Source organism: Cyprinus carpio, chromosome A6 (genome assembly GCF_018340385.1).
Source record: "Cyprinus carpio isolate SPL01 chromosome A6, ASM1834038v1, whole genome shotgun sequence".
In the NCBI taxonomy this organism is placed as follows: Eukaryota; Metazoa; Chordata; class Actinopteri; order Cypriniformes; family Cyprinidae; genus Cyprinus; species Cyprinus carpio.
The window spans coordinates 23,371,627-23,383,814 of NC_056577.1; the positions used below are offsets into that span (position 1 = coordinate 23,371,627).

General features: G+C 37.3%; 1 protein-coding gene across 1 annotated transcript in view; it reads left to right on the forward strand.

The window, feature by feature from the left end:
- Positions 1 to 182: 182 nt before the first annotated feature.
- herc2 (HECT and RLD domain containing E3 ubiquitin protein ligase 2) overlaps positions 183 to 12,188 on the forward strand; it is a 49,735-nt gene continuing 37,729 nt past the window's right edge. The window contains 12 exon segments of the mRNA XM_042758510.1: positions 183 to 335; positions 1,543 to 1,652; positions 3,651 to 3,744; positions 3,861 to 3,989; positions 7,725 to 7,947; positions 8,051 to 8,151; positions 9,890 to 10,031; positions 10,480 to 10,590; positions 10,809 to 10,980; positions 11,058 to 11,231; positions 11,511 to 11,699; positions 11,857 to 12,008. Of these exon segments, the coding sequence (XP_042614444.1) occupies positions 1,581 to 1,652; positions 3,651 to 3,744; positions 3,861 to 3,989; positions 7,725 to 7,947; positions 8,051 to 8,151; positions 9,890 to 10,031; positions 10,480 to 10,590; positions 10,809 to 10,980; positions 11,058 to 11,231; positions 11,511 to 11,699; positions 11,857 to 12,008 (1,559 nt within the window). The 5' untranslated portion in view covers positions 183 to 335; positions 1,543 to 1,580.

Genomic DNA, 12,188 nt, shown 5'->3' on the forward strand with positions numbered 1-12,188 from the left:
CTAAAATTATATTGTGCGACAACACCCCATATAGGTAAGTCCAAAAAATTATGTTTATTTGTATATCAAAGTATATGCGTTCAAACGAAATTTATATTATTTGATCAATTTTAATTTTAGTAAAATTCATTTTAGTCGTGTTCCATGTGTGTCCATCCCAGGTTGTGATTGGCTCTCGCGGCGTCCCGCCCTCCAGTTGATGTACGTCATCTAATTCTTCTTCATTTGTTTGGCTGCCGAGACTGTCAGTCAACACACGACATGGCCGACATTGAAGTGCAGTAAAGCTGGTGGTAGGACCGAAGAAGCAAGGATTCAATAACACATCCAGACAGGTAAAAGATGCGTTGATTCCGTAATGACTTATAGAACAACGAAAGATAGCTGGTTTGCGGTATTAATAGGCTGTGGTGTGTTCAAGAATAGTAAGTCAAAGCGCTGTCAGTATTTAGGAACGTCCTGTCTTTTAGCTGCTAGCGGCTGACAAGCCTAAGTTCAATCAACAACACACCGATCACAGATAGCAACCTGCAGCATTACAGCAACATCTGTTGATTAAAAACAAACAAACAAACAATATTTTACTCACATCTACATTTGGACTCAGATGATTAGATATGGATAGGAGAATGACCAAGCCAACACCCAGTTTGTTTTAATAAATTATTTCACTGATGCTCTCCTGTTCGATCAGGTGTGGATGCTTTAACACAGTAACGTTACCACAATCTTATTTTAATCATTTTGTATAATGTTACTTTTATATATTATTGCCTGTATGCTAGAATTTGCTATTTTTTCCATTTTATGACGTGAGGAAAGAGGTGGAAGACTCATTTTAACATTTCAAGGTTGTCTTACGATAGAAGTTAAAAGGACCAAAAAATTAAACATATGCCAATATTTACAGATCCTTACGTTATTACAAAACCATATGACTTTCTGGAAGACAAAAGGGGAGATTCTGAGGAATGTGTTGAGCAGTGACAATGAGCAGCGACTAAATATATCAAACATCATCAAGGGCATAAAATTTGTGCTTTATATTTCAAGAATTGCTTTATCCAAGTCACAGAATCAATCTGGGTGTTTCTTTGACTCATTGATTCAATCTCAGTGGTTAACAGCTAACTGGAGGATAAGATTATCAATGAATAAATACTTAAATTGCAGTGGTTTTCTCCCTCAAATATAATATACTTAAATTGCAGTGATCTTCTCACACAAATATAATCATATTGGTACAGAAATTAATTTAATGGAAAAAAAATTCTTCAAACAAATCTTGAAATTCATATGAATTTTGGGAAGTGGAGATTTTCGATGTGTGGTGAACTATCCCTTTAATTTCTGGACCTAATTTGTTTTTGCAATGCATTAGATGTTTGTTAAGATACATTAGTATTATACTGAATCTGGAATGAAAAAAATGGCTGGGAATAGATGTTTTAATGAGATGCAGATAGCATGATGTCATTTGTTTAGCTGGTCAGAGCTTCACAGTGTTAACTTCTCGTTTGATTTGTGAATGTGTCTCTTTAGGGAAGGCTGCACCTGCAGCCCGGACAGCCGAGGGAAGGATGCCGTCTCCATCTTTTTCCCTTGATGCCCAGCTGCGCTTCCATGACAAATGGCTGAAGATAGACTTGCAGGTACATTTTGGAATGAATTTGGTCATCGGTCCAAATTTAAATAGTCTTTGATGCTAAATATAGAGTGTTGATTGTTTTTAGAGGGGGGCAGGAATTTATTGAAGTCCTTATCCGAGAGCTATTTGGTTACACTGTTGGTCAACATTTCATGTATATAGTTGTGTTCAGTGACACAAGCAGTGCGGTACTTATGCCTCAGCAGAAACAGGAATTGTTTTTTTTGACACTGGAAATATTTTGAATCTTGTTTCTCGGTGAGTACTGATGCTGAGTGGCAATAGATAGATAATTTCTTCTGGTCAGTAGCATATTAAAAGTATCGCTTAAGGCCTTAAACTGTTGAAAAGCTTGTATTGTGTGCATTTTTAAACACTGTCCCCTTAGCAGTGGAGTAACAGCATTTCAGTCAATGTGCCTTGCTGTCAGCAAACTGAAGTCTCTTTATTCTTATTTTTCTGGCCTTCTGTTGGTGTTCACAGGAAAACTTCTCATGCGGCCTCATTTTATGATTATTGTGAGGTTGCCAGAAGCTGCCTGGGTCCCTTTTTTGTGAGAAGTATAAAGATTAGTTACTTATTTAACAAAACAAGGGCTGAAATGCTTGAAACAAGGTGTGTTTGCTTGTCAGTGTTTAGTATGGTCCTATGGATCAGTGACTTTAGTGTCAGAAGCAGAATCGTTTTGTTCTTTTTTCCTGAATTGGGACGTGAGATGTTATTAATAGGACTGCATGATTTGTGAAAAAAAAAAATCAACTTGTGATTCTTCAGATAAAAATACACACACACACACACATATTAAGCTGCACTTGTTTTTTAGCACTGCACAATTTGACCAAAGATTTAGTGATTCAATATGTCTATAATATATAAATTATTATTTTTAGTGATTATTATTACTGAATAAAACTTTTAAACAAATGGGGAAACATTACTATTGTAATATTCACTGAATAAGCGAAAAATAACAACAATAATAATAATTTTATTTAAACCATACAACTGTATAATTACAATACTGTTTAATGCTGTCTTAATTTTTTTTTTTCAGTTTGTAAAATTAAACCATCAACCTTTTATTACAAAACCACAGTCCTTTGAATTTTTTCTTTTGTCAACAACATCCGGTTTATAAGCGCTTCTTATTACAAATCTGGGATGGCGCAGGTTGCATTCCCAAATGCACATTATAAGTGACCTACACCACAGTGAAATGATTGCATGGATGGAGTTCTTTAGGAGCAGAATTGACTTCCAACCAAGCGTTTCTGAGACACTGAAAACACCAGATCAGCTGCTGTTTGTTAATGTTTAGAACACAGTGTGTATATATACATAATATATGTATATTTATAATTTCAGTAAGTAGTGCTGGGACAAATTTTTAAGCCCTGTCAGTTCTTGCTATATTAAAGTGATTACACAGCAATTTTATTTCTCTCAAAACTGCTTGTTTTGAAGGGAACATGCATATGCTGTGTATAATTGTTCAACAGATTCCGTTTCAAAACACTGGATGATTTTACTACTGATTCCTGGTAATGAAGTGAAGACTTATGAAATCAACACCTCAAAATGCTGTTTATGTATATCTGTTTAGGTCTCTGTGCCATTTGTCTGGAGTATTGCTCAAGGTGCTGTAGCTGTTATTAGCCTCGCTCAACTCACTGGTTGTGAAAGTCTTTCTGCTTTACAGTTTGAAGTCTGGTGTCTAAATAAATTTTTAACATTTGAAACTTGAGTCTGGGCTCTGAATTTCAGTAATTATTGCTAAGTCCTCAGGGTGGCATTTTAATGTGCTGACTAGTTGGCAGAAATAGAAATGTTACAGATGCTAATGGTCAGTCACCAAAAGAAATCTGCCTTCTCTGCCATTTTTGTATATGAGTCATGTTGTGTGTGTGTGTGTATATAAATATATATATTTTAGTAAAACGTTAGGTCTATAATTAATTGTAAAAGATTATACAGCTATAATAATATCTCCTCTCTGGTACAGCGAGCCTTCTCTCCTGAAGGACTGAACGAGATGTGGAACGAGATGGTGAAGGATGGAGAGATCGTCTTTGACCGAGAAGAGTCCGCCCATCCAGGTAAAAAGCCACGTTACCATTGATTCCTAGTGTGGATTTCTAGATAATTTTTAAAGTTGGATTCTTTTCATGATGATTTTTAGTTTTCTAAATGTCTAAAATTCTCCACTTCACAGAGGACTGTGCTGATTGCACCCAAAAGAAAGATGATACAAACGATAAAGAAAAGAAGGAAGAGGAGGAGGTGGCGGCTTCATCTTTCCATCACTCCATCATTGAGATGTGGGACTGGGGGAGGCAGCCAGGTGGGTGGTGATACTTAATGACATGCTCTGGGTTCAAATAGAGAGTGCTGAACTCAACATGCTGATTACTGCATCCACTGACTGTCATCTTGCATGCTCATCCCACTCACACGTCATCGGCTTAATCTGCATAGGATTTCCCATGTGCACGAAAACATCTAAAAATACTTTTTGAAATGCATTTCAACATCTTGTGATTTAATCGCTTGCTTGCCATCTAGCTGTTGAAAAAATGGAGGAACATGTTCTGTGTTTTAGGTATATATGTGCAGTGTTGGAGAAAAAGACTTCTATAACCAATCGGAAAATTGAAAATTAGACCCATTTTTGACATGCTTGTGTATAATTGTTACTGTTAGAATTCAGTAAAATGCAATGTTTCTAGAATTCAGTCCCATCATGCATCGATCATTAGTTTCATGGATGATTTGTCGCCTCCAAATATTCAAGTACACAGTCCATCCCTAGCATGTAATATGGAATAGTTGCATAATCTATAGTATGTGGACTTCATTGCATTCAGTTTTGCAGTCTGGATTGTGCCTATAATTTTGAGTCCTTTGGTTCTGCATTAGTTGTTAATGCTAAAGCAAGGATCACTGTTACTATTATTCATGCATGGTGTCAAGGTCTTGAAACTTAACCAGGGTTGGGAACCGTTCACTTTTTTTTTTACCGGTACCTGAAATTCGGTACCTAACCCAAACCCAGCGGTACCTTTTTTTCGGTACTTAACTCTCTGTGTAATTACAAAATTACTATTTATTTAAGTGAGAAAATAAGTCCAAAAGTCTCAGTTTCAACATTTTGAACAATAGGGCCCTACAAACTTTTTTTTTTTTCCCCCAGAAATTTTTTAATTTTTCTGAAAATCAAATGAAGGCATTAAACATTTATTTTAAATCAAATGAAAATTAAACTCTTTTATTTTTTGGCAAACAAACTGAGGTTTACTGTTAAAATTAATTCATTGAAGAAAAATTGTGTGAATATTCCTTTAAAACATTTTTTAATAGGCTAACATTCATACATACAGAGGCAAGCGGAACATGCAGGATTCATATTTAAACCATCTTTTTGTGTTTTAATGTTCATATCGTGATTTGAATTAAGTGGCAGACCTTCTTATGTCCAAAAATTGACGAATTGCGTGGCATTCCATGCTATATAGTAAATTACACGATCTCATCCACGTTTTCGCAGAAACCATATGGCCCTAGAAATGTAACCACACTTCAGAACATTTCAGCTTGCGCTATGTGTTGCAAGGGTGACATCATGTCACAGGGTCTCTCTTTCTCTCTCTGTAGTGGATGCGCCCAGATGCGTTCTCAGGTACCGAAATTTGGCATCGATTGATTTAACGTGAATCGGTACTCAGTATTTCTGTTTCTGTTTGTTTGTTGTGTATGCATAAATTTGATTTTTTCTGTTTTCTAAATATTTGTTAGATCTTAATGTGAGCTTTTTTTTTTTACCTAGATTGTTGTCATGCACACGACAAAGACAAAAGATGTAAGCGCAACAAACAAACATGTCTGCCTAGCGTGTGTTTGCGTAGAAAAACAATGCAACATAGCACGGTGAAATTGAAAAACTCGTTATGTGTGAACAGCCCCTTAGTCCACTTAAACCCTCTTCTGCAAGCTCACGTTATTCTGCCTCCATGTATGAGTTCAACACTTACATCTCAAAATCCAATCAACAACCAGTGCATAGAACCATGTCCCCACCATACATTTTTTTTTTCCGATAATCTGTTTCACTCGGATCTATGTCAAAATACAGAAGAAAAGATCTGTTACTACTTTCTTTCATTGCAACTTTAAGTATTAAACTTCAGCATGTGACATCCTACATCTAATCATACACAACATCCCCAACTTCACTTTCTCCTCTCTCTCTTCAGCACATGACATCTTAGTGCAAGCAAAGCTTTGAGCAGTTTCCATTGGCCGAGTTTCCCATCAGCAAAGTGCTGTAATGTAGGATAGCAGATGGATTTGCCACGTCTAAATGTGGCCCAGTTATTCAGCCCTGTCACCACACAGGTGACCTACTCCTTCTCTGGCAGAGACGCACACAGTGTGTGTTACCCTTCATGTGTTTGGTTTGTGTGTGTGTGTTTTTGGTTTGGGGCTCGGGTGACTGTACATACTGTCTGTAAGGTTATTTTTACAGTATGTGTGGCTGTAGGCCCTGTGTGTTTACAGACAGGTCTAGGTGGAGCAGCTTTCTGGTGGGTGGTGATAAGAACATGTTGATGGAAAGCCACATAGGCCCCCCATGATAGTAAAGTGGGTGCAGTCCAATGCACTAGCTCAGTAGGATTGCAAAATACTATGTCCATAGCAGTGTTTTCTAAACGATTTTGTTAATGCAGTGAGGGAGCCCGTCCAGTCTACATTTAGTGCAGTAAACACTAAGCTAGAAGATTTGAATTTATGTACATGGATTTGGGAAAAAAGTCTTTTACAACATTTTTCTATTGTAATACATTTTTTAAATGTAATTTATTTCTGTGATGGGAAAGCTGAATTTACAGCTTTCAGGTAATTATTATCCATGTTGAAATCTTTGTTGCTACCATTTGTCAATTGTCTTTACTGTCACTTTTGATCAATATGTCCTTGCTGAATGAAAGGAATGAATAGACTGTTTCTTTTCTTCAGTTTAAAATCTATAACTCATGTAATCTAACTCCATATCAGATTGCTATTTAATTCTTACTTTTTAATTTTTTTTTTATTTTTCTTATTATTCAGATTGATAGTCAAATATATGAACAGTAAAAGATGCTTTTTCTCAGGTTTTCTTTTGTAAAATGGCCTGTGAATGTTAAAGTGAGTTTTGACCTGGATCATCTGGCCCCTGGAAGAGAGCAGTAGAAGAGCCCTATCATTTCCTGTCATCTCTCCATTGTTCTAGCAATAAAAGTGGTGGTGAAACGGAGGACAGTTTCTCATAAAAGCACCAACTGCTATACTAGAAGCATAATATTGAATATCAGGAAATGAACATATGCTTTTTAGCTGCTTTTAAGTGGAAGGAAAATACTTTTCTTTTCTTATCTTTGTGTGGCGTGCTCAAACCCTTTCTTTTTCTCGCAGTACCATGCACTAGCTGTTGTGCAGACTGCACTGCTTCAGGGCCTGTGAGAGCTAGGCAGCTTGGCTTACATAAGGCTTAAGTGTATTTCAGATAGGCTATTTTAATTCACCCTGTCTGCCTTTATGAGGCTTTTATCCAGAGGCTGTGAAGAGATGAATGCATGCATATCCATAACAACAGTCCAGTGGAGCCAGGCAAGCGTAATGAAGGCTTTAGACTGGAATGCACTTCAAGGACTCAAATTTCAGCAAACATTGTTATACGGGATCATTATTACAAGATCCAATTCCATATAGACTTGAATTTATGTACCTTGCAACTTAAGATTGTATTTCACACAAGCAAACAATATTTCTTAGTTAACTGGTGCAACACTGAGATATAATTAGTCCTATCATAATATCAAAAACTTGATGAAATGCTAGTGCATTATGCCATTAATCACACAGAGACTTTTTATAACCTTTGTGTAGTCGGATATATATATATATATATATATATATATATATATATATATATATATATATATATATATATATATATATATATATATATATATATATATAATTATTATTATTATTATTATTATTATTATTATTATTTTTTTTTCCATTGTTTGTTCAGAAACTGGAGAGCTGAAGGACTGTCTGATGGCGCTGCTAGAAGACCAACAGAAACTGTCCTCACAGACGGCTAAGAGCACACTCTCCACCCTTCGGCTGAACCAGAGACTGGTGATCCTGGAGCGCTACCTCATCTCACTCACCCACAGCATGATGGAGGAAAAGTACAAAGTGCGCTGGAAGAGTCCCCCCAGCCCTCCGCTCTCTTCCGTCGATAACAAAAGGTAAGAAGAACAGCGCTTTGAATGAAACTGGATTACATTTTAAACTGCTCCGTATAGAAGCAGTGAAAACAATGGGCCGAAATGTTTTTGTCTGTTTCCTCAGTGCTCGGCCAGTCAGTAAAGGAGTGGAGGGTTTGGCTAGGGTGGGATCAAGAGCAGCTCTTTCCTTTGCCTTTGCCTTTCTTCGCCGAGCCTGGAGATCTGGTAAGCCATTTCCAGCATGGTTTGGCTAGCCATGAAAGTTCCTTACACACTACCCTGTATTCATTGCCCAAAATGGGCTGTGTTTACAATAGCACTTCTGTGTACAAAATGTTAATGGCATCTGTATGTTTGTGAGATCCTTCTAAAATCAAATTCTTGGAAAGGGTGGTTTAACATAAGCAGAGGATTTGCTGCTACTTTACAAGTATTTCCTGTGTTATCTAAATCTCCAATTGTTCTGTGGCTCATAAGAGGTTATATATACAGATCACCTGTTCAGAAATCCTTCTATTTAATGAGTAGGTCACTTTGCCATTGTATTTTACTTCTTAATCCCTTTTTGGGATTCCTATATCACAGCAATCTGCATGTGAAATGACATGCAAAGAGAGACTATTGTCTTCAGTAACCAAAACCCATCTCTCCAGAACCGGGTTCTTGGAAATGTTGGCACAAACATTAATAAACATGAAACATATAAAGGCAGGCAATCATATAATTTACTCATGTATCTAGTTTAACATGTTAGTGAGTTTTAGTGGACTTAAATTAATATCTGTCAAACCTTTCTACGTGGCTTACATTGACGATAGTTGTTGAGTTAAATAATTGCTCAGCTTCTAGATTTCATGGGCTTAATGTGACGCACATGAAACTGTTTTTTTTTGGGGGGCTGATCATTAATCTTCACTTCAGGTAGGAAGTGGTGCTACAAAAGTTTGACTTTGCAGTTTAACCCAGAGTTGAGGGCAAAGGTAAGCAGAATATTCTGTTGTAGCTTGTAGCTGAAACCCTGAGTCTGAACAGAATGTTACAGACTGGTGTGAGATCCTAGTTGTGAATGATCTGTTTAGATGTTGAAAACGGTGCAGCACAGTGTCCTCAGGGAATGGGTGGATACAGCCTCTCTGGCCCAGGAAATAAAGGCTCCCTGAAACCTGAGCCATATGCACATTCCTTTGAACAGCCAAGAACTGGATTTGAGCTGAACTGCAATAGTTGTGAGAATATGAGAGAAAAGATGACGACTGGAAAGGCGGGGGAGGCAGATGTGCGAGTGGAAGAGTGAATGTTTATCCTGTAATAAAGTTTATAGTGTTCTGGTTTTCCTGTCATTGGTGGGATAGAGACATCATAAGGGATCATACATGGAGCTGAATGCTGTCATGGTTTATAGTTCATTTAAGAATAAAGCAGTGTGTCATTTAAAAGCCAGTGGACTGTATTGATTTGTTCTGCTGGAATGATGTGTTTTATTATGCTAGTTGTGCTGTTTTAAGACATTTTAACTCAGTTGTTACAAAATGTAATGTATAATCTAATCAGATAATGTTCCTTAAATTAACTGGATTATCCACACATATATATATATATATATATATATATATATATATATATATATATATATATATATATATATATATATATATATATATATATAATATTTAACAGTATAATATTTAATATATAACTTTACTCTACATTTTAATGAAGTTTATCATGGAATCACTTTATAATGTTTAATATTAAATTATTAATTAACTATTAATATTAAATTGAAAGATGCAATTTACGTTATAAACGTTTGATTTGAGTTTTTTGATTTTTGACACTGCAGACTGTCTAGTAGCTAAAGCACTGCATGATAATGACAGCCCTTAAAGCATTAAAATGTATACTGTACAAAGAAGTCTTATATCCACACTCATTAATTGACTTGTGTGTTGTGGCGTCTCAGGAGATGATGCAGACCTGTGCAGTGAGTTACTGCAGGAGTCTCTGGATGCTCTGCGGGCTCTCCCAGAAGCAACCCTTTTTGATGAGGGCACAGTGTCGCCCGTCTGGCTGGAGGTGGTCGAGAGGGCTACCAAATTCCTCAGGTTTACCAGTCATCTTCACTATACCCAAATGCAGAAGTAGTAATATTCATTCTTGTTTAATAAGTTTTTATCTTCCAACTAGAAAGCTTACACTATCCTTCAAAAGTATGTGGTTTAGTAAGACTTTTAAAATGTTTTCCGAGATTGCATTTATTTAATCAAAAATACAGTAAAAATATTGTTAGAAATTAATTGAATTTTTTAAATATGTAATTATTCCTGTGATGACAAAGCTGAACCCAGAAGTCATTACTTAAGTCTTCAGTGTCACATGATCTTTCAGAAATAATTCTAGTATGCTGATTTGGTGGTCAAGACACAATTCTCAATTTTGAAAATGGTTTTACTGATTAATATGTTAGTGAATTTAATTATTATTATTATTATTATTATTATTTTTTTTAAATCCGGATTTACTTTTTCATTTTACTCTAATTTTCTAATTCAGTGACATCCATGGAAGTGCGAGTGGAAAAGCAGCCAGTAACATTCCCCTGCAAGATCAGCACTTGGCCCTGGCCATCCTGCTGGAGCTTGCAGTGCAGCGAGGAACTCTCAGGTATTCAGCATGCTGTTACATATGACCACTGTCCAAAATACTTTTTGCTTAAATTCCTAAAAACATCATTGGCTATAATCAAAAGCCAGTATTTACTTTCAGTTGGCCCTTACCTAGAGTTAATTTTGAACCTTCCATGCGACTTCTATGAGACTTTTGTTGAAACTGAAGGGTCTTATTCATAAATACTCTAACTTGCTTTTGTGTTTGTATTGTAGTCAGCTGCTGTCTGCGGTTCTTCTGCTGCTGAGGCTCTGGGACAGTGGAACCAGAGAAATGGATAATGAGCGCTCGACCCAAGGCACCAGCGCCCCCTTGCTGCCCCTCCTGCAGCGCTTCCAGAACATCCACAGTAGTAAGGAGGAGCCTGTTCCTGAAGAGGAGGTTGAGGTGAGATTGAATCCCTGAATAATTGTTATACTTGCACTGTCCTTCCAGGTTTTATATCTAGCTACTTCTTTTCTCAGATCCTTTCGGCCCCTCTGAGCCCAAACGAGAGTTTTCTGCGCTACCTTACACTGCCTCAAGATAATGACCTGGCCATTGATCTACGGCAGACAGCTGTAGTCATCATGGCACACTTGGACCGCCTGGCAGCCCCATGTAGCCCCCCACAGTGCAGCTCACCCACCTCTAACAAGGTACTGCATGCAACACGCTCAACCGTGTCTTGAAATTTTATTTGTCATACAGGAAGAAACAGTGGCTCAGCTTTGTGTCATCTTAATCAAATTACCTGGTTGCCTGTAGTCCCCCTTTTTTGTTGTTTGTGTTGAAGCTGGTTCTTGACTTTAGAGCACAATGACTCTCTAGGAAGCCCCGGGGAATCCTTGTTTGTGATTATGATCTGTAATCCCTCTATGAGGAAAACAAAATCATTCTTCATAGAGCTCAATCTCTTCATGTCTTCCCACTTCCAGGGTACCCTGCAGGAGGTGATTGGTTGGGGTCTGCTTGGATGGAAGCCTTACGCTAATGTGAATGGACCAATTCAGTGCAAGGCACTGTCAAACCTGGGCGTCACACAGATTGTCTGCTCAGAGAAGGGTTTCCTCATCCTGACCATCACTGGTGCTGTCTACACACAAAACTACAAGAGCACTTCGCTAGTGAGTCCCTCATTTTGTTAGCTGTTTTTTTTTTTCTACCATACTTTACAAATTAATGTAAATGCGAGTATAGCTCTTGCTGACCCATAATTGTCTCTTTATTTTTTTCTACTTTGGATTTGCACACAAAAGTAATAAACCTGTTATTTCCTGTCAGGCCCCTATGCTAGTCCACGCATTGTCATCCAGGAAAATAATGAAGCTTGCAGCTCACCCGGATGGGCAGCACTACTTGGCTCTTTCAGTCAATGGGGAGGTGTTCTCCTGGGGTTGTGGAGATGGAGGCAGGCTGGGACATGGAGACACCACGTAAGTGCACACCAACGTCATCAAACTTCCAATTATATCTCTCAGATCCATATACAGTATATACACTACAGTTCAAAAGTTCGGGGTAGATATGATTTTTGTAAATGTTTTAATGCTCACCAAGGCTGCATTTATTTGTTAAAAAATACAGTAAAACAGTAATACTGTAAAATATTATTG